General features: G+C 39.4%; 1 protein-coding gene across 3 annotated transcripts in view; it reads right to left on the bottom strand.

Moving 5' to 3' along the window:
- The window catches only part of MICU2 (mitochondrial calcium uptake 2), a 111838-nt gene that overhangs the window by 85280 nt on the left and 2398 nt on the right, over positions 1-24160 (bottom strand). Inside the window, exon 1 of one of the 3 annotated variants that reach the window (XM_026454222.2) lies at positions 18761-18988. The exons of the other annotated variants lie outside the window; for them this stretch is intronic. Within the exon in view, the coding sequence (XP_026310007.1) occupies positions 18761-18796 (36 nt within the window). The 5' untranslated portion in view covers positions 18797-18988. Of the gene's footprint in view, positions 1-18760; positions 18989-24160 lie in introns of those variants that run through there. 3 annotated transcript variants of the gene reach the window in all.

Here is a 24160-nt window from a genome sequence, read left to right as displayed (position 1 = left end):
TCCACGGCCTTGAGTGGGATCCCAAAGGGCTGCTGCTGCTGGCTCCAGCGGCCAGCTTTCATTTCCTTATTTGGGCCCACCCATGCCTGCTCATTGGTCCATTTCACAGAGTGCCGATTGGTGCATTTACAATCCCTCTAGCCAGACGCAGAGCACTGATGCGTGCATTTACAATCCTCCAGTTAAACGAAAAGTTTTCCAAGTCCCCACACGACCCAGAAGCCCAGCTGGCTTCACCTCTCAGTATCATAAGGCAAACCATAACTTTAAGCACTTTATTTAAGATGTAAATTGCTTGGCTGGGTGCGGTGGCTCTCACGCCTGTAATCCCAGCACTTTGGGAGGGCGAGGCGGACGGATCACGAGGTCAGGAGATGGAGACTATCCTGGCTAACACGGTGAAACCCCGTCTCTACTAATTAAATAAATAAATAAATAAATAAATAAATAAAACATATAATGGAAAATACACTTTATTGAAACCAAGACTTGAATTTGCTACTCTATCTGCTGCCACCTTATTTATTTTTTATTTTTTGAGCCGGAGTCTCGCTCTGTCGCCCAGGCTGGAGTGCAGTGGCCGGATCTCAGCTCACTGCAAGCTCCGCCTCCCGGGTTCTCGCCATTCTCCCGCCTCAGCCTCCCGAGTAGCTGGGACCACAGGCGCCGCCACCTCGCCCGGCTAGTTTTTTTTGTATATTTTTAGTGGAGACGGGGTTTCACCGTGTTGGCCAGGATGGTCTTGATCTCCTGACCTCGTGATCTGCCCGCCTCGGCCTCCCAAGTCCTGGGATTACAGGCGTGAGCCACCGCGCCCGGCCTGCTGCCACCTTATGTTTTAAGCATACTAGGTATGAACAATTCTAGAGGACCTCAGGGGAAACTGATCCGTTTTAGTTTCTCAGACAATGTAAATAAAGTTAGAACCATAATGCCTTGATTGCTGGATTCAACCGTTTAAAAACTGTTGTCCAAGGAGTTAATAATTAAAAAAAAGAAACACAGTAGAGGATTGGACATAATTAAGATTATTCTGAAAAGGCACACATTGCCTTCATATATTATGTGGAGAAATGATAGCAGTGGAATAAAAAATATTAACCTTAACCTTTATCTGAAAGAGATTTCCTAAGTTGCTTCTACAAACCTATTCGGTTGGCAGTGTATACAGTTACATATAAATAACCGAGGGACTGGCAGGAGAAGCAGCTGCCTGAGAACTAGCTGGTCAGGAAGAGAGGAAGGGTATGGAATGCAGTGGTGGAGATCAAAGAGCTGCTGAGGGCCTGTTGGTGGCTGCCATCCTATCCCTACCCCACATGCAACTTAAGAGTCTTCTGAGGTGGAAAGTGGTGGGAGTGAAGGGATGGATTCCTTCTATTGCCATGATGTGCTTCTCAAACCTCCATCTACTACTAAATATATGGAAAAAGAGGAGCAGAAGAAATGCTGGGATTTGGGGCTATATTGAACACATGAGAACCATCCACATGGTTCTAGTTAGATATAAAATGCTCCATGGATTTCAAGGATTACTTGTTATACAGTAAAAAATGTGACAAAGGAATTAAGAGCAATGAGTGATGTGAACTGGATAAAAGAGATCTTTGAAAGCTGATGACTTCTGTTAAAACATTTCACTAGTTTATTGCCTTTAAAGCAACAGGTGCTTCACCACTCTGTCTCTACTTTTTATCCATGAAGTGACATATTGGAAAAAGTTAGTTCTCTGTTCTTTGTTTAACATTCTTTGGTCTCCACATTTCTCAGGAAGAAAGTGGGAAAAGAAAGGGCCTTCCCTATAGCTTTCAATATATATATATGGCATTAGCCAAAATATAGTGAGACCTATTCATCTGGGGCTCTTATTTTGGAATTTGTAATAATCTGGATAAAATATAAAATTGCTCTGTTGTCTTTGAACTTTCTGTGGTGTAACTGGATGACTATCTCACCTTCTTAAAGAAACGTTTACAATCAGAAATTTTCATTTCATTAGACACAACTTTTCCATTTTGTTCTAAATTAGGGAGATTTTATTGTATATGAAACAAGATACTGCCAGACTAAATTAAAAATATTCACTGCATAAGCTATGCCTCACAATACATTCTACAAAATGACAGCCAATGAGACAACTGTCATTCCTGGGAAACCTGGAAGCTCTGGGAACTACTCTCTCTGGCTTCTGAAATACCGTCTGATCTATGATGTTCTAGTCTAGACTTTGCCCCAGAGACTGGCAGAAAGCTAGCATGGCTTGTTTTAGATGAGGATGGTAAGATGAAATGGCATATGCTTACACACACAGACACACATAATTTTTTTTTAACCCCATAGATTTCTATCTGGAGAAGAGTGGCCACTGTCAGGGGATGCTGATGAGTAAAGAAACAAGCATCTTCCCTTCCAGTGCTTTCTCTTTCCTGATTAACTAACTGAACAGAGTACTCATTTTTGCTTCTTCCATAATTACCTTCCAAGAGGTACACCATAACTACATATATTTCTGTTTCTGTTCGAAGCAAAAAGTTTAAACCAAAAGAGTTTAAACTAGGTTTTAAATTTAAAAAAAAGAGACTAGGCCGGGTAGGATGGCTCATGCCTGTAATCCCAGCATGTTGGGAGGCCAAGGCAGGAGGATCCCTTGAGCCCAAGAGTTCGAGACCAGCCTGGACAACATGGCAAAACATCGTATCTACAAAAAAACACACAAATTAGCTGGTCATGCTGGCTCACACGTGTGGTCCCAGCTACTTCAGAGGCTGAGGTGGAGGTGGGCGGATCGCTTGAGCCTCGGAGGTCAAGGCTCCAGTGAGCCGAGATCGCACCACTGCACTCCAGCCTTAGTCAAAGAATGAGACGCTGTCTCAAAAAAAAAAAAAAAAAAAAAAAAGACCTTAATTTAAAATCTCAATACTCCCACCAAGGTATCATCAATCTCATTTATGGCAACTACAACTAAATTTTTCTTAAGAATTGAATGAGTTACTTTAGTTTATTTTCCTCCACAGGAGAAGGTAAAATACTACTTGTGAACTCTTTCTACAACTACTCAACCTTATCACCTTATTTAATAAACCTGTCTCCCATGACCAAACATCTTACAGAAACAAAATGGTGGGTGGAGGCACTCACTCCCTAGAGGGGAAGGCATAACAGGTGATGTTAGAGCAGAAGTATGAAAGGAACAACACGCATTTAGCAAATGTGTATGTTCCACAAGGATAAAATTTAAGTATTTTTCACACATTATTTCTTAACCATGACATTTTGATTTCTTACTTTTCACAATGAGATATGCACCAGACTAACGTTTTTCAATGTTATATAATTAAATCTGAATAGAAAATTAGCAACAGATCTGGTATCTTGATTTATCTTGACTGTGGTCTCTCTTTTCTGGGCAGCTGAGAAGTAGATGTAGAGCAGTAACAAGGAACTTCTGTGATATGAGCTATCTTATGTACCCATGCAAAAAGGTTTCCTGGAAACTGAGACCTTCAAGTAAGTGGTGCTGTCGGGGGGCTGAGTCATAAACAGAGGCTACCACTAGGGATAACAACATTTAGGATATTATATCCTATAATATATGACACAGTATGAAGCAAAGAGGAGATGGATTAAAGGATCCCTCTCTTCTTCCTTCTAGCCCTTCTTGGGGGAACAGCTGCAGTCTGTAGCTGTATTTTACAGTTTGTGACTGCAGTAGAAAAGTGATTCATTCATACAGCATTTTGCCCTGCTCCCACATTTTCTGTGACCCATTCTGACTTCCATATCCCAGTCCTCAGCAAATGGCTGTCACCTCCATGTGCTTCCCCAGCTTATAGGAAACTGACAGTGAGGATTCTTAAAGCTCATGGCTGAACATGACTGAGAGCAGTTTGCCTATCATCAAATCTCTCATGCCCCACCTCAACCCTATACAAAATTTGCTTAAATACTGGAATTATTTTTTTATAAAGCCCTGCAATGTATGTTGACTGCATACAAATAGATTTTGTAATCCCAGCACTCCGGGAGGCTGAGGCAGGAAGACTACTTGAGCCCAGGAGTTTGAGACCAGTCTAGGGAACACAAGGAGACCCCACCTCTACAAAAAATTTAAAAAATTAACTTGGGCATGGTAGCACATGCCCGTGGTCCCAGCTACTTAGGAGGCTGAAGTGGGAGGATCACTTGAGCCTGGGAGGTCGAGACTGCAGTGAGCCAGTGAGCCATGATTGTGCCACTGGACTCCAGTCTAGGTGACAGACTGAGATCCCATTTCAAAAAAAAAAAATTTTTAGTCTGTGAACCAATATGCAAAAGTGGGTTATGCTGATGTATTTTAAAGTCTTATTAATAATTTATTAAAATATCTTTAGATAGCCAGGTATATACTCTGCTATGTGCAACCTCACTAAAGATACACACAAATAGGGGCCCTTTTGTTTCCCTTTAACTGTAAATTACTGTATATTGCTAATTACTTTAGATTTTAAAAATGCCTTTGTAACAAGAGGAAAGAGGTAAAGCCATTGACAGGTGGTGGCAGTGTTAATTGTACCAAAGGATACAGCCTTAATTTTTGCTTAGCATAGAAATCATGGAATCTTAGAAACAGAGTGCTCTGAAACTGGATTACACCAGCTGCTTCACATTCTCCTCCTGTAAATCTGAATGAATGACTTGATGGATTTCAGGCCTTATACCATGGTTGATTAAGGTTTTAGTGGAGTTTTTCAGCTTCATCTTGGAGTACATTGACAGACTGTAATGAAATATTTCTAAGATAAAATTCTGCTAATAAAATATACTTACAGGAAATGAGCAGAGAATGAGCCAGATATTATATCAAAACAGGTAGTTTACTAGCAAAGGTACTAAGACACATGCAATTCATATTTCCGTTCATGTTTATAAATTAAATCACCAGTAAATAAACATATAAATTGCACAATACAAAAATAAAGTAATACAGATATGATTATATAAGATTCTGGCAAATTAATGTATTATTTAAGCAAAGCTCTGCTTTTTTTGTTTTTTGAGATGGAGTTTCATTCTTGTTGCCCAGACTGGAGTGCAATGGTCCAATCTTGGCTCACTGAGACCTTCGCCTCGCAGGTTCAAGAGATTCTCCTGCCTCAGCCTCCTGAGTAGCTGGGATTACAGGCTCCCGCCACCACGCCCAGCTAATTTTTTGTATTTTTAATAGAGAACGGGTTTCACTATGTTGGCCAGGCTGGTCTTGAACTCCTGACCTCAGGCGATCCACCCGCCTCAGCCTCCCAAAGTGCTGGGATTACAGGCATGAGCCACTGCGCCCGGCTCAAAGCTCTGCTTTATATCAGTTATGAACAAATTTAGAGCAAATCATTGAAGATCTAGGACAAATTTGCCAAAGTCTCCCTTTCCACTTTCACCTTATTCTTTTTGAAACATTTCATAAGATATCCATGGTCTCAAAAAACAGATACATTAAATATATGACCCAATAAAATACATCATGAACTGAAAAAAAAAAAAATCCATACTCTCAGTAATATCTGAGGATACTCCAACAGTGAAGATTCTAAAAAATGTCATCGCAGAATCTGCAGTATAACGACTGAAAAACCAAACAAGTTTTGTGGGGGTTTTTTGGTTATTTTTCTGTTTTGCTTTACAGTAGCACCAAGCATAACTAAAGTATAACTACTACTAAATACGTAGAAAACCATTTCTCACTTTACTACTTCAATTGCCACCACTACTAGAATCAGGGTCACTTTTCCCTTCAACCGCCTCTACCCATTTTTCTTTTGCAACAGCTGGTATCAAATGGAGAAACGTTGAGTGGTACATCTTAACCTCAAGCACAGGAAGCAGTATAAAATTATGCCAGCGAATCATATACTATGTAAAATTGTTAGCATTTGCCCAGGCAGCAGTGAGGTCCATAGCAAATATAAGGTTCTCTGGTGCAGGTTAAAGAAAAATCTTTACCTTGATCCCCAAGAATTTTGGAATCTTATAGGAGAAACAAAACCAGTGAAAACTTGTAGTTTATAAGCTGTTACATACATACATTTAAGGGTAGGCATGGACAGGACTAACATTTGGGTAATCTTTCCCTTTTAAAACTTATTGGCGAATCTACTCCTGTGTCTTTATAATCAAGAATAATCCTAGTTAGATCTTGGGAAGAGAGTGGAGCAGATATTTGTAGACCAGAACAGACAGGGCCTGATATTCTACAATGATCCAGGCAACCTAAATCTCCAAACTTGAATTGCTTGTGAAGTACAAAAGAGTAACTCTTAAATATTTGAAAACTCGAATGAATTTTGTCACTCTGTTTAGTCTAAAATTAGTTTCTAAATATGTATGGGCTATTGTTTAGATAGTCTCTTAACTTATAACTTTATAAAACTTCATGTAAGTAACAAATATTATTACCAGTATTCCTGAAATTATGGGTAGACTCCTCAGGCTGTGAGAACTTGAATACCCCAACTCACTTACAGGCTGGAGGACCAATAAACTTAAAGAAGCTCCCTTGAACAATGAAGGCTACTGGCAACAAAGGTGTCCGATCCATTTATAAAGGTGTTAACAGGATAAGCTAGTAAAACAGGGCTAACTGGGTTAGAATAGAGAATGTACAGAGTCAGAACAAAAGAGATGAACTGGTGAAGAGCAAGAGGCAAACATCATCAATTCCTGATCTGAAGGTAACAGCATGTAAAAGTCAGAGCAATACAATGACATAATCAAAGCAGTGAAGTGGAAAATAATTTCAGATCTAGCCTTTGAAACATTTTATAATGTGAAGGATAAATATTAAGAACCAGGAAGGGACAAGGATGTAACCTGAAAATTTAGAGCAGAGGTTCTGCAACCTCCACTTCCTGGGTTCAAGCAATTCCTGTGCCTCAGCCTCTTGAGTAGCTGGGATTACAGGAATGCACCACCACGCCAGGCTAACTTTTGTATTTTTAGTAGAGACAGGGTTTCACCATGTTGACCAGGTTGGTCTTGAACTCCTGGCCTCAAGTGATCCACCCACCTCGGCCTCCCAAAACGCTGGGATTACAGGTGTGAGCCACTGCTCTGCCCATAGCAGAGGTTCTTAACCTTACATGACATAATCACACTTCTGGGGTTCGTAACTCCCTGAAATCTGTGTGAAACATGCATGTGCATTTTTTTGGAAAAGAGCGTATGTAACTTACCACATAATCAGATTCACACCCTATTCAAAGTTCAGGAAAAATGACAAAGACGAATGCTAAACGGTAAAATACAATGATTAGTAAAATAAAATTTCCCTATTTTAAGTATGCACATGTTAGAATAATGTATATAGTTAATGAAGTTTAAACAGCTGAGATGAATATTTGACTCAATCCCTTTTTGATATCTAGCAGTAAAGGTCTCTTTTAAAATTTAAATGAAAAGAGCTTCCCCAACATGACTAAGTATGAAATGTAAAATCTATTAATTCCAGGTCATCTAAAAATGTCACCAGCTAAAGCAGATTAATTAAAATAAAGAATGCACACAACTGCTATCTAGCACGAATAAAGCAAAGAACTACAAGAAATCATTGCTACACAAAATTTGGGAATAAAAGCTTGGTCTTTAACAAAACCTTCCATGCGTATCTGCATAATTCTGAGTTTTGTTTTCATTATACCTTTTCCTGGATGTGGCAACAAAGCCACTGCGGGGTGTCTTCCCTGCTCTACATAAGAAAGCAGCCACCACATTAAGTATGATCAATACTTACAGCTTTTAGCAGAGAAACAACTAAAGAGAAATATGGGTGACAAGAGACTGGAGAGCAAGGAGACAGGGGCAAGGGCTAGTCTCCGAAAGGGCCTGGACAGCTCACTTTCCCTCTAATGATGTGGAACTACAATAATCATTTCTCAGCTTCAGCACCAATAGCTTTATTTCTAATAAAAAATCTATCTACTCAAGATACAACAGCCAAAACTTTAACAGTAACTAGTCTTCTCAAGTCATCATAGGAAAAGGATGGTTTTTACAAGTTTCCTTTTGACTTTTTCCCTAATTTTTCTATAATATACACGTATTTCAATAAGAAAAAAAGTCAACGTAAGTAATTTTTAAAAAAGAATTGAGAAACAAGCAACAGTTCTAGCCCCCTTCCTGATATATATCAAAGAATTTCAGTAATCATATTATTATTATTTCTCTTCAAAGAATATGTACGTTCAATTATTTGCTTTCTACTTTTAAACTTAACTTCTTTCTAAAGCAACCTTTTTCGATTACCTGCTCCACCTTGACTCATTTCAATTTCCTGCTCTGCCATAAGCATTTTTCCCACTAAAGCACTCACCCCATAACTCTCTTTAAATTAGCCAATGGGAATTAGTTTAGCCTGTGCGGTCTAACCCTAGCCAACAGGGGAAGAACACAGCAGCAGGGCCCACGTGTGTCAGGGATAAGAACCCCTTCCCCTCCCTTGTCCAGGTGTGCGCTCACCATTGCTCTGTCTGTAAGGGCGTGCTCTTCTATAGAAGTACATTGCCTCGCTGAGAATTAAAAAGAAAAGTTTATTTTCGAGTGCTATTTCTTTTGCGGCACCAAAACTTCATTTATAACAATTTCTTCAGTGTTTCAGGAAGCAATCTTTTCACGACTATAATTTAAGATGGATTTAAGCACTGCCTAATGGTCAAGTCTACTAATGAAATACAAAGTACTAGCTTAAAAACAAAAAGGCTGGACTAGCTCATTCATGCCTGTCCTAGCTACTCGAGAGACTGAGGAGGGAGGCCTGCATGGGTCTAGGAGTTTGCCTTGAGCTATGATCGCAACACTATGCTCCGGCCTGGGTGACAGAGCGAGACCTTGTCTCTGTAAGTAGAAAACAAAACAAAAAAGTTGCAGTATTAAATAAATAAACATGCTTCAATCACTGATAAAAAGTGATCAGTCAGTATTAGGTTTAACAATTGAAAGTGTGTCTCTGTAACATACACTACTACATACGCTACTGATTGTCTCGGTATTGCAATGGTTTCCTGGTTAAACCCCAATGCTTCCTCATAATCATTATAATGGCTTGCCATTAAAGTATCTTACACTTCGTATGTCTGAGATTAGGAACTACTAGGACAGATAAGTCTTCCATATATACTTCAACATATGTAGGCAGCTGGATCAGTTATCATCTGATAATTAAATGAGCCTTTGGGAAGTGCTCAGCTGTCTCCTGTTTTTCCTTTGCAGTGGGGCAGTCACAGCTCCATTCACCAGGCTCCCGCTAAAGCAACAGTCAAAGCAGTACTACCACCATCACCGAAAAAGCAGTTCTCTGACCTGGAATTCAATCCTGGAGCAATCCAAGCATTCCAGAACTTCCCAGGACTGGGTCTGAATGGAGGCAGAGCCATACTGAAAATGTGCTGATTCGAGCTGGTTTCTTAATTGGGCAATTATGACCAAGTTAAAATGAAAAAGGTTTTGTCCGTAAAACACTCAACAGTGTGATTTAATCTCCTGACGTTCAAGAAATGCAGAAATCAACCCATTTATAGCTTCTTACTGTATATAATCGTCTAATTGTATATACTAGTGAATGAGAAAAATGACGTAATTCCAAACAGCAGATATGCCGCATTATCCATATTTTCCTTTGAAATATCTGGAACAGTTTGTGGAAACACATTGTGCTTTCATATTTAAGGTTCATCTTGCCTAATTTTAAAAATGGTTTCCATTGGCCAGGAGTGGTGGCTCACGCCTGTAATCCCAGCAGTTTGGGAGGCCGAGGCAGGTGGATCATGAGGTCAGGAGACAGAGACCACCCTGGCTAACACGGTGAAACTCTATGTCTACTAAAAATACAGAAAATTAGCCGGGCGTGGTGGCGGGCACCTGTAGTCCCAGCTATTTGGGAGGCTGAGAGGCAGGAGAATGGCTTGGGAGGCGGAGGTGGCAGTGAGCAGGGTACACACAGCTAAGTGATGAGGGACTGAGGACAAAGATGCCTGCAATCTTAAGGTATCAAGTTTCTAGTACATAACACACAAAACAAATGATATCCATGTGGATAAATTTAAGATTTCATAACACCTTATTTTCTTAGAAATATCTATGGAACTATCTATGGAACCACATATCTATGTAGGTTTCACAGATGTCTATGAGGATTTTAAGGCCATGCTATACTTAAAAAATATGATTCATTAAATATTATTTTTATATTGAAATTACTTATACTCTGAAAACATTTAATAATGTTATTTATGAAGAGTTATTGAGAGAATATATTTACTACTAATTTACTCTACCAAATATTTACTGCTTTTTAAACTATAAATAAAACATTTAGATTCATATACTGCTACTCTTAGTGGCTTTTGGTATGTTTATGCACTGTTGTAATTCATAAAACTCCAAAATTCACAGTAACAGAAGCAGAATTTGTATATATTAGCTACTAAAACACATGGTTTATAGAACAAGAACAAACAGTAATATTTACTTGGATTCCACTAAACAATATAAATGCAAAAGAAAAGGTTAAATATACTTTGCTTTGATATTACAATTTGTTGTTCTTTCTCCCAGAAAAGTCACTCCACAGATTTACAGCAGGATCGTTAACTACTGTCCTATTATACAAGGAAGGAAAGTAAGACAACCTCTCATTCATGCAGGACAAACAGCTATGCCAAAAGCACAAATTACATCTAATTACAGGGTATAACTTTGTCATCTCTCTTTTCATAATGTAGCCATTTACACACTTTGATTTTTGACTTCCATTTGGGTTTATTAACATCAAAGCTTTGTCATCACTTACCTGTTTCTACAGACATTTTTCACCTGAGGCAATAAAGTATAAAACCTTCTTTGCATTCTTCCTTTACTGTTGCAAGAAAGCTTTAGTCTTCACTGGGATTACAATGTTTCACGGTCACTAAACTTCTGCATGTTGCTATTGAGTTTACTGCTCTTGGCATATCAATTTTACATGTACTGTTATTAAACCAATGCACTGCACACAAATATACTAACGGTACACTCCAATAAGTTCCAGTTTTACCTACTGTTACTGTCCTATTAGCATTTTTTTTTTTCTTTTTCACAAAAATAATCACCACAAATCTATGGTCAGACAGCTTGAAACAAAAGAAAGCCAATTTAATTTTATGATTATGGCTCTTAGAGCAAATTAAAATAGATTCATCTTATTAACTACATTGAGTGTTTAAAATATTCACTGACATGCAATAGAAAAAGAGATTCTACATCTAATGAAACTGCAAATTCACTTCTTAAGTTATAATATAGTTTTGCTTATTTAAACATAATGGTCTACATTTCTTGCTTTTATTTAAAATTGGTAACCATCTCTTTTAGTCAGATTGTACTCACAAAATAAAAAATGAGTTCAAAATATGAATTTACATAATATCAAAAGCAAACCACCTGGTATTTTAACAATTTTTAAATTTAATGCCCAATATATTACTTGTATTAAAGTCAAATACCAAGGTTTATGAAAAAACATGTTTTAGATAATACTTTACAGCAACATTAAAAAACCCCACTTAGCTGACTCACTAGAAGAAAGCCATTAGAAGTCTGTGGCAACTGGTCCTACATTCATCAGAATTGTTGCATCTCAGCTCTCATGGTTCAGTTTCACAGCTTTGTAAACTATTCCCTCTCCCCCTAACCATCTGGGTTACCCACTCCAGTAGCAGATTACAGATCCCTGAACCTACTTCTTTATTTTTCAGAGCAGTTCAACATCAGTTTTTTTTAAGCCTTTTTTGACCAGAAGGAAAACGTGGAATTAGTCTATCATCGGCTTCTAGGATTTACCATGCACTCTGTTTTCATTCCTGCTGCAACGGAAAAAATATCCTTGCTGCCCTGAAAATCCAACTTTTCCACTTGTGTCTTTGTTTGTTTGTTTGTTTGTTTTAAATTTAGGGTCTTGCTCCACCATCCAGGCCGGACTGTAGTGGTGTGATCATGCTTCAGTGTAGCCTCAGGCTCCCAGGCTCAAGATATCCTTCCACCTTAGCCTCCCAAAGAGCTGGGACTACAGACGTGCACCACCAATTCTGGCCTTTTTTTTTTTTTCTATTTTTTTGTAGAGACGAGGTCTTGCTGTATTGCCCAGGCTGGCCTCAAACTCCTGGTCAAGAAATCCTCCCGCCTCAGCCTCCAAAGCACTGGGATTATACGCAGGAGCCAACACACCTGGTGTGTTATAGCATGTATTTTAGTCTTCTTTATGGCTTATGTTTCTTACTCTCATTTTTCTCTCCATTTAAAAATTCTAACCTGCAGCAGCATTTTTCTAAGTCACTTTAAATCTTTCCAGTACCAAGGTCAGCATATATATACAAATATTTAAATATAGTATATAAAAATGACGCATTAAAGTTGGTGAGAAAAGATGCTTAATTTTATTTTCCTAGAAGCTGCTCTCCCAGGCATCTTCTTCCCTTTCCCATTATTAACATTATTTGTCTGACATTTCAGAGAGTGTAATCTACTATATCCTAGGAAAATTAACTGCCATTTTGTACATCAAAGTTAAAAGCTCTCCTCTCTCAGATGGGTTAAGCAAGACTTGGCTGCACCCCCTCTTCCTTCCTCCCCTTTGCCAGGGACGAGGGGAGGAGAGAACCCAGTATTCAAGGCACCGGCTTTCAGGAGACTGGTTACATATGGGGCGACTGAATATCAAAGTAAATGGAAACTCTGAGTAAAATGGGAATCCATGAGTCCGTATATATAAATAAATGAATACATGAGTAAACACTGGAGAGGACTAAGCCTTATGAAGCCACAAAATTATCTCCCCTCAAAATACTTATTAATGAGCATAAAGTCCTTATTAAATTTTTAATGAAGAAACCTGGCAGATTTCTTCTTACCAAATGATAAAAGTAATTATAATGATCACCAGTAGAAATCTGATTTGTGTACCTCCTAATATGACGCGTTGAAAAGAGCACAGCACGGCTTTAGTGGCATTTGTGAAAAAAGTGCAAGAATCATGAGGAAACATCAACCAAACCTAAATTAAGGAACATTCTAGACAGTAGCCACTGCTCAGTGATAGGTGAAAATGCTTTAAAACTGCAAATGCAAGTAGGTATAGGAACAATACGAATGGATTGTAGATCGGAGGAAAAGCATGCTGATTTTGAACTGAATGTAGCCACTTTAAGCACAGCTTTAGCTGGACACTCTTAACATTCATTCATTCACTCACTTATTCACTTAACAGTTATTTATTAGTACCTATCATGAATTAAAGACTATACTAAGTATTAGTAAAATGATGAATAAAACCTAAATACTTAGGTATAAGTACTTTAGAATGGTAGTTATAAGATACTAAACACTAAATGTGCACTTAAAGTAAATTAAATTTCAGTGAATACTGAATCTTGATTTTTCTTTTTTGATACGATTCAAAGAAGTCAGACTTCGAACTGCACAGGTGGAGGCATTCTGCTTTCTCTGAACATAAAAGACATCCAACTTAAATTTTATTAAGTAAATAATATCAAATTTAGCATTTCAATACAGACCCCAGTGTCAAACAGGAGTCTTGCCTCCTTATGTAGAGCTTTTATGCCGTAGTTGGTCCAACGTTTTGTGGACCACTAAAGAGCAAGGATGGACTGCCCCAACCCGTTTTTGTAATTTCCTAAAACCATACATTCATTTTACTAGAGGATCACAGAAGTTAAAGACTTAGAACAAACTTTGGCAATTAAAACAGGATACCAAGATGCAAATGCCTGGTTGGAATGGATCAAATATTCCATCCACACGTTAAACAAAAGCAATTGTTATGCTTGTGCACATGGCAGGTCAGAGGCCCAAACTGTCCCCTTTCCACTAAGGTGGTCCTCCAGTTGACCAGGTGTGGGCTGCATGGTAGTTCTTTTCCAGGATTCTACAGCCGGGAGTAATAAGTCATGCCAAGCTCTCTCTCTGCTACATCCCGAAGTCCGTCACCCTGCGGTTCAGCCCCCAACGGCCCTCCAGCTTCCATCTCCCAACACTAAGTTCACTTCGTGTCTCTCATGACAGGGAGGAAACTTAGCATTCCTTGGAGACCTGAAGGGATGCCGTGAGCTTAAGAATTTTCAAGAGCTTATCAATCAGTCAGCCCTTGTTCATCCCTGAGTGGATGTGTGGTGGTATTGTGGTGGACCTTTACTGGGCACTCTGCTGAATAACTGGAGTGGCACTTGTGCTTTAGTCCAACTGGCTATCCCTTTCACCCTGGCATTTCATCAACCAGAGGAAGGAAAAATAAGACATCGTAAAGCGAGAGAAGCCCCTTATGGGTCTTTAGACTCTCAGATCTATTTAGACACAATGAGAATCCCACAGGGAATTCCAGATCAATTTAAAGCCCAAAATCAAATAGCTGCAGGATTTACGTCACTATTTGACAGGTAACAATAAAAATGTAGATTAGATAATCCACATCTACTACAACCAACAGCAATTTATTAACTACACTAAAAATGCTATTAAAGGAATAGCTGAACACTTAAGGGCTACTAGCCAGATGGCTTCGGAAAATCAGATAGCCTTAGACATGATATTAGCAAAAAGAGGAGGAATCTGCATCATGATTAAAACTCAACGTTACACCTTTGTCTCAAACAACACTGCCCCTAATGGAACTATAACAAAGGCATTGCAAGGTCTGACTGCTCTGTCCAATGAGTTAGCCAGCAACTCAGGGTAAATGACCCCTTTAAAGGATGGCTAGAAAAGTGGTTTCGTAAATGGAAAGGAATGATAGCCTCAATTCTTACCTCCCCCACAGCCGTTAATGAGTGTACTTATTCTTGTCAGGTGCTGTGTCACACCATGCATCTGTAGGTTGATGCAGAGGCTCATAAAAAACGGCATTTACTAAAACCTCCCTAAACTATCCTCCACCTTATCCAGCGAAGCTTCTTCTTTTGGAAAATCAAGCAAAACAACTAAGCCAAGCCATGTTAAAAAAGTTTGAAAAGAAAGCTGTAAGGAAATACAAGGGGAGGGGCTGGTAGATATGAGTTCTAAATTTCTTTTCAAAGAATTGATATGTATGTTCAATTCTTTGCCTTCTACTTTTAAACTGAAGTTCCTCATGAAGCAACCTTTTTTGATTACCTGCTCCACCCTGACTCAATTCGATTACCTGCTCTACCCTGACTCATTCCAATTACCTACTCCACCCTGACTCACGATTCTCATTACCTGCTCTGCCATAACTACTCTTCCCGCCAAACCACTCACCCCGTCACTTTCTTTAAATTAACCAGTTGAAATTAGTTTAGCTGGTGCTGTCTAATCCTAGCCAACAGGGGAACAACACAGCAGCAGGGGCCACATACCTCAGGGATAAGAATCCCTTCCCCTCCCTTGTCCAAGTGTGTGCTCACCATTGCTCCATCTGTAAGGGCGCACCCTTCTATAGCAGTACCTTGCCTTGCCGAGAATTAAAAGAAAATTTTATATTTGAGCGCTATTTCTTTTGCAGCACCAAAACTTGATATATAACACTAGCAAGACAGGCCAACATGCAGATTCAGGAAATACAGAGAACACCATTAAGGTATTCTATGAGAAGATCAACCAACCCCAAGACACATAATCATCAGATTCTACAAGGTAGAAGTTAAGGAAAAACTGCTAAGGGCAGCCAGAGAGAAAGGCGAAGTCACCTGCAAAGGGAAACCCATCAGACTAACAGCGGAACTCTCAGCAGAAACTCTACAAGCCAGAAGAGACTGAAGGCCAATACTCAACATTCTTAAAATAATTTTCAACCCAGAATTCCATATTCGGCCAAAGTAAGCTCCATAAGCGAAGGAGAAATAAAATCCTTTCCAGACAAGCAAATGTTGAGTGATTTCGTTACCACCAGGCCTGCCGTGCAAGATCTCCTAAAAGAAGCATGATATCAAATATATTGTTTAAAAATAAATCTTCTCTTTGTGGCCACTTTCAAAATTTAAACAAAATAAAACATCCCTTAAAACATGTTTCTATTTCTTATTCTTCACACCCAGGAACTGAAAACACTAAAAGATTAGAAAATAATAATTGGCCAGGAGCGGTGGCTCACGCCTGTAATCCCAGCACTTTGGGAGGCCAAGGCAGGCGGATCCCAAGGTCAACAAATCGAGACCATCCTGGCCAACACGGTGAAACCCTATGTCTACTAAAAATACAACAAATTAGCTAGATGTGGTGGCACACGCTGGTAGTCCCAGCTACTCAGGAGGCTGAGGCAGGAGGACTGCTTGAACCCTGGAGGTGGAGGTTGCATTGAGCCAAGATTGCGCCACTGCACTCTAGCCTGGCAACAAGGCGAGACTCTGTCTCAAAAGACACAAGACACAAAACAAACAAAAAGAAGCAATAAATATGGAAGAGAAGAACCGATACCAGCCACTGCAAAAACACATGAAAATATAAAGGTCAATGACACTACAAAGAAACTGCATCAACTAGTGTGCAAAATAACTAAATAGCATCATGATGATAGGATCAAATTCACACGTAACAATACTAACCGTAGATGTAAATGGGCTAACTGCTCCAATAAAAAGACAGAGACTGGCAAATTGGATAAAGAGTCAAGATTCATTAGTGTGCTGTATTCAGGAGACATGCAAAGACACATACAGGCTCAAAAAAAAGGCATGGAGGAAAATTTACCAAGCAAATGGAAAGCAAAAAAAAAACAGGGGTTGCAATCCTAGTCTCTGACAAAACAGACTTTAAATCAACAAAGACAAAAAAAGACAAAGAAGGGCATTACGTAACGGTCAAGGAAACAATTCAACAACAAGAGCTATTCTAAATATATAGGCACCAATACCTATATACCTACAGCACTCAGATGCATAAAACAAGTTCTTAGAGACCTTCAAAGAGAACAGACTTGGACTCCCACACAACATTAGTGGGGGACTTTTAACACCCCACTGTCAGTATTGGACAGATCAATGAGATAGAAAACTCTGCTCTGGATCAAGTGGACCTAGTAGATGTCTATAGAACTCTCTACCCCAAATCAACAGAATATACATTCTTTTCAGAGCCACATAGCACTTATTCTAGAATTGATCACCTAACTGGAAGTAAAACACTCCTCAGGAAATGCAAAAGAACTGAAATCACAACAGTCTCTCAGACCACAGTGCAATCAAATTAGAATTCAGGATTAAGAAACTCACTCAAAATCCCACAATTTCATGGAAATTGAATGACTCCTGGGTAAATAATGAAATTAAGGCAGAAATCAACAAGTTCTTTGAAACCAGTTAGAACAAAGAGATATTTCTGGGACATAGCTAAGGCAATGTTAAGGGGGAAATTTATAGCACTAAATGCCCACATCAGAAAGCTAGAAAAATCTCAAATTGACACCCTAACATCAGAATTAAAAGAGCTAGAGAGACAAGAGCAAACTAATTCAAAAGTTAGCAGACGACAAGAAATAACTAAATCAGAGAAGAGTTAAAGGAGATAGAGACAAGAAAATCCTCCAAAAAAAAAAAAAAAAAAAAAAATCAACAAATCCGGGAGCTGGTGTTTTGAAAAAACAAACTAACAAAATAGATAGACCGCTAGCTAGACTAATAAAGAAGAAGGGAGAGAAGAATCAAATAGACACAATAAAAAATGATAAACGGGATATCACCACTGACCCCACAGAAGGATACAAACTACCACCAGGAAATACTATAAACACCTCTACACAAATAATCTAGACAATCTAGAAGAAATGGAAACCCTGCTTCTTGAAACCTGGGTGACTCTCCAGAACTGTATACTGGTTATCAATTTATTGTCTCCCAGCTAAAATCCACACTTCTTTGCTTGGTGATACTAGAGCTGGACTCTGTAAACTCTTCTCCTTTGCCAGCTGGGATAACTCTGTCCGTAGAGGGCATGAGAGTGACACTGCAAGACAGCAGAGGCAAAAAGGCACTTTCCTCTCAGGTCTCAGTTCACCTTTCATTATTCAGAACCGGAGCCCAAAGGCCCTCACAGACCAGCCACAATCACTTCCAATTAGTTCTGGTGGGCAGGTATACTGACTTCAGCTGCACCTTCAGGACCCACTGGTGGGTGGCTTCCAAACAGCTTTAATGAACAGTTTCCACGGCAGCTCCAGGGGCCCTTAGGTCACACACAACCCACCAGGCCGCAGCTACGAGCTGCTCCACGGCACCACCTCTGCAGTAGCTCCAAGCCAGTCCCTCAGGCCACACTCTCCCACCCAGCAGGTCAATACTGTACAGTAGTTCCAGCCCACTCACCCCTTCCACCAATGGCAGGCTCCTTCTACAGACTAGCTGCGGCCTGTGCCATCTGACAAGCTTCTTCGGCTGAAGCAGGCTTTATACTCTTGTGATAGGCAGAGCCTCTTGAAAAAGGCTGAATCTCCGCTTTGGGGTGGAGGAGGATACCTCTCCTCTTTAGTTCCTTCACGGTCCACTCTTCTTCAGCCTAGAGGCAGCAGCTACTTTTTGACACCTGCTACTTCTGGGCCTCTGTGAGTATGACTCCCTTAGTAGTCAATTACCTTCTACTACTTTTTTACATTAAATTTCCTTCTTCAAATTACTGGTTTGATTTCTGTCTCCTTATTGGACTCTGATAGAGATCAATCCTACCTTTAATTTTACAATCTAGGAATATTCAAAATCCTTCCAGGAGTGTTGCTAAGAACCGGGGCAGTGGAGGTACTTACATTCTCCATGTCTCCTCTTTTGATGATCACTTCCATCCAGTGCTACTTCTGCTTAAAACCACGGGAGCCTTGTGCAACTCTATCCAAGCACTTGTGCATTTGCTAGACTTTGCTTATGATGGGATGAAAGAAGGGGACATCTTAAGACTACAGAGTTTCTTAAGACTACAGAGATCTTAAGACTAATGCCTTTCCAATCCTGTCCTTCCTTCTCCCTCCATCTCCACTTCCAGTACTCACTTCCCCCCACATTTCCTTATATGCTCCAAATTCTTCTGCTTGTATTATGCAAAGCAGCCTTCTCTCACCCTGAAGCCTAAGTCAGCCACATTCAGGTTCTTTTTTTTTTTGTTTGTTTGAGACGGAGTCTGACTCTGTCACCCAGGCTACAGTGCAGTGGTGCAATCTTGGCTTACTGCAACCTCCACCTCCAGGGTTCAAGCAATTCTCCTGCCTCAGCCTTCCAAGTAACTGGGACTACAGGCACACACCACCATGCCTGGCTAATTTTTGTATTTTTGGTAGAGATGGAGTTTTGTCATGTTGGCCAGGCTGGTCTCGAGCCCCTGGCCTCAAGCGATATACCTGCCTCGGCCTCCCAAAATGCTGGGATTACAGGCGTGAGCCACTGCACCCGGCCTCACATTCACGTTCTTACAGGGCTTACTCTCTACCTCAAACACAGAGTATGTAAACCAAAGCCATCCTCTTGCTAACAGGATTTTCAGCCAATTGTTAAGATACAGAGCTTGTGATATCTTCAGTTGGTGTAAAATGTGTAACATGCACTTAACTAAGATGTAAAAATAGTTTATTAATATAGCTGGTTTTTGCCATGTCAGGATTATTTCCCAAATTTAAAACTAATTTAATTGGCTTGAGGTTTACCAGTTGAAGCATCTCAATAACTGAAATGAAAATATAATCTTACTTAAATTCTAAAATGAATATTTGATATTTTAATGTGATAGCAAAGGACAAAAGCTTACTATATAAAGACAAACATAAATGTTAATAATATATATTAAAAATGCAATCTTATATGTAGTAACAGGTTAAACGGACCCATCTTTAAACTTCAGAGACAAAGGTGTATCTATTATTAAAACATTATAGATGTCATCAATTAATTCACCCATTCAATAAATATTTACTGCACCTACTATGTGCCAGACTTTTTTCTAGGCCCTTGGGACACAGCAGGTAAGAGCAAAGCCTCTTATTTACTTATGTTTTCTAATGGGAACATGGCATGACATGTCTCCATGGCTCTAAGTGTGTAATTGAATATATCTGGGACAGTTAGTAACTTAGCTGATTCTAACCATTTCTAGATATTGGTTGTCTGATATTTCTATAAACGCCAATCAAACCAAAGTTAGAGAAGGTCACTTTGTTATCTAATGCCTTTCAGTTCATTCACCCTAGATAAACATTTACGATGTGCCATTATGTGACTGTGATTATTCTAGGTACTAAGAATACAGAGATGAAAAAGAGGCCAAGAGGCCATTCTAGCAAGGGAAGACAAAATAAACAAGTATATAAAAAAATTTCAGGGTCGGGCGCGGTGGCTCACGCCTGTAATCCCAGCACTGTGGGGGACCAGGACGGGCAGATCACAAGATCAGGAGATCGAGACCATCCTGGCTAACATAGTGAAACCCCGTCTCTACTAAAAATACAAAAAAATAGCTGGACATGGTGGCCAGCACCTGTAGTCCCAGCTACTCAGGAGGCTGAGGCAGGAGAATGGCGTGAACCCGGGAGGTGGAACTTGCAGTGAGCCAAGAGAGATCGCGTGCTCCAGCCTGGGCGACAGAGCGTGACTCCGTCTCAAAAAAAAAGTAATAAAAAAAAGAATTTCAAAGATCGATAAGCACTATGAAAGAAAAAAAACAAATTATAACAGAGGAGAGTTTTATGGATTTATAAATATGAATGTAAATAAACATATCCAAGAAAATATCAATGAATTTGTATAAAGAATGTGTATTTATTTAGAATAAAAAATACAGCATTATAGATAATGTTATGCAAAATAATTTTACTTTTCAAATAGTGGAAAAATTTTCTATTAAAAGCAAACAGCAACAACAAAAATCTGTTATGAAGTCAAAAAAACCTAAAGTAACCAATATTATGAATAATTTGGAAAGAAAATTTAGGGAGTAAATGAAATATTCATGCAATTAACAAGTGAATAATAACAAATAAAACATCACTGTTGCCAACTGTGAACTATATTGTATTTTACTTTGGCTCTGCTGTTTTTACTCTTCTTCCCCAGTTTTGGGCATTATTACAATGACTTAAAATAGTAATAGTGCCAGGTGCGGTGGCTCACGCCTGTAATCCCAGCACTTGGGGAAGCTGAGGCGGATGGATCAACTGAGGTGAAGAGTTCGAGACCAGCCTGACCAATATGGTGAAACCCCATCTCTACTAAAAATACAAAAAAATTAGCTGGGCGTGGTGGCATGCACCTGTGGTCCCAGATACTCGGGACGCTGAGACAGGAGAATTGCTTGAACCCCGGAGGTGGAGGTTGCAGTGAGCTGAGATTGTGCCACTGCATTCCAGCCTGAGTGACTGAGCAAGATTCCATCTCCAAAAAAAAAAAAAAAAAAAAGAAGTAATGATTCAGAAAGCTTTACTTTTAGTCTGATCATCTACTGCTGAATATCTACTTCGTGAAATGGAGGTTTGTTTTAATCAGTTTGGATTTGCCAACATATGATTCTAGCTTCTAATAACAAAATACAATAGTAACCACAACACAGGGGTCCCCAGCCCATGGGCCATGGACCAGTAAGGGTCCATGGTCTGTTAGGAACCAGACCACACAACAAAAGGTGAGTGGTGGGTGAAAAGAGCTTACCGCATGAGCTCCACCTCCTGTCAGATCAGTAGCATTAGATTCTGACAGGAGCGCAAAACCTATTGTGAGCTGCACTCCTAGGAGAATCTAACTAATGCCTGATGATCTGAGGTGCAGCCGTTACATCCCGCAACCACCCCCATCTCCGTCAGTGGAAAAATTGTCTTCCATGAAACTAGTCCCTGGTGCCAAAAAGGTTGAGGACCACTGCCGTAACACTTATTATTTAAATTCCTACAGGAAAGAAATACTTTTACCCTTGCAACTCTAAAACTCTCTTGTTCCTAAACCTCCTTTCTCCATTGAAATAACTTTTTATAATTTCATAAAATGTATCAAGGCTTGAACGCAGCTATCCTTTCATAGCAGAATGGAATGGAACAAGAGAATAAATCTTTCTCCTCCTATGGTTTCTGATTTTACATGTCTGAATCAAATATAACATTGTAATGGGAGTAATACTAAAAGCTTAAAAAAGTTTTCATATATTATTTCAAAAGCAGCAGTTTACATAGAAATAACTGATGTGCTGACATGATCTAAAACAAGTTCCACTAAGAATTTCTTTGCTGGAGGCACTATTTTGTTGGCCAGGTGTAACAATACAATACATAGACTTGCAATTCAGGGTTTTTACTAATTTATCTTTTAAATGTATTTTAAATTCATCCACTAATTTAGCTATCATCAACTCTCTCCTGAATTACTACAACAGCTCCCTAAATCTAATTTTCAATTCACTGTCTTTACTAAAGTCCCAATACTCTTTCCAAAGGTCACAAACAAATTTGTGATATAGTATTACATGGACTCATTTATGCATTAAATTGATATGGTGGCAGTTTTAAAAAGTGCTTTCATTTTGAAGAAGTGATACTCTGAAATACTCATAACAACTCTAATATAGTAGGAAAATATCTGAGATTTCTGTTGATGACAAAGGCAGTTACTGTAATATCACTAGAGTTTGTTGCCTACATTCATTAAATGAATTGAAGAAAACATTAAACAATTTATGAAAACAAAAATGAAACAAAATTTTTGTCAATGAAATTTTGTCAATGAAAACAAAACTGTAATATTTTTTCTAAGTTCACAGATCCCCTAAATTCTATGCATGGACATATGGGGCTCCATGAGGGTTAAGAAATCCTGCAACGGATTCCTGCTGTCCTCAAGATAAAAATTCCTGTCACATGGCTTATGGGACACTTAATGATCTGATTCCCAGCCACTGCTCAAACCCAGTTTTGAACCCCATCTTTCGCAGCTCTTACTCTACTGAGTCAAACTCTTACTTTCAGACCTCTGTAAAGCTATTTCCTTTGCCAACGAAACTCTTCCCCTTCTCTTTGCCTAGCAAACTCGCAATCACCCTCCAGGTGTCAACCTACACATAATTCCTTCAGGAAACCAAGACTGTGTGAAATACTCTTCCACTATGCTTCCACAGCACCCAGTATTTAACCCGACCACAGCGTTGATCACACTGTATTTAAACTGCCCTTCCCCATTAAACTGAAAGCACATACACTGCATCTCCAATCCCTGCTCCTGGCATATTGTCTAGGACCGAGTAAGATTTCAATACTTGTGAAAGGAAGAAAGTAAAGAAAAAAGGAAGGTTCCAATTTATCTACTGTTTCATGACATGAAACTCTACCCTTAATTCCTGATTGACCCTCAAAAATGCAAGCTGTTGGTCACAATGGGAACTAGAAAAGTGTAGGACTTCATTAATATAAATTTATGTTTTTATTAGAAAAAAAGCAGTTAGTAAAATGACTGAAAATGAAGGACATATTCACTATTTTTTTTTTTTTTTTTGAGTCAGAGTCTCGCTCTGTTGCCCAGGCTGAAGTGCAGTGGCGTGATCTCAACTCACTGCAAGCTCCACCTCCCGAGTTCATGCCATTCTCCTGCCTCAGCCTCCCGAGCAGCTGGGAATACAGGCACCCGCCACCACGCCCGGCTAATTTTTTGTATTTTTAGTAGAGATGGGGTTTCACTGTATTGGCCAGGATGGTCTCGATCTCCTGACCTCGTGATCCGCCCACCTCAGCCTCCAAAAGTGCTGGGATTACAGGCGTGAGCCACTGGGCCGGGCCAGACGTATTCACTATCATTATAGGGCCACTAGGAAGACTTTACCAACTTGCAATACCAACATAACCGTATTAATGCACAAAATTGTATGGCGATGGAAGATTCATCGCAAGTCAAAATTCTAGTATATATCTAGCTCAACTATGCACACCTGTCCCCAAAGTAGTGGTGGTAGAGGAGAATTAACAGGCCCACCTCTTAGGGAAATGTATCAAAATCACTGAGGTGAAGGCAAAGTTTTCAAGCTACAGGTCCTCTCAATCCTTCCTGTATTCAGCCACTGATGCTGAAAGGAATGTCCACCGTGCTGGCAAAACGATGAGAACCACTGTCTCAGTCCAACAGCAGATCAGGCAAATGCTATGCCAACAGACTTTATTAAACAATTGATAATAAAATGGTTTCTGTATTAC

The sequence above is a fragment of the Piliocolobus tephrosceles genome, chromosome X (assembly GCF_002776525.5).
Source record: "Piliocolobus tephrosceles isolate RC106 chromosome X, ASM277652v3, whole genome shotgun sequence".
Lineage (NCBI taxonomy): Eukaryota > Metazoa > Chordata > Mammalia > Primates > Cercopithecidae > Piliocolobus > Piliocolobus tephrosceles.
Note: the sequence above shows the minus strand (reverse complement) of the source record. Positions and strands in the feature narration are given on the sequence as shown.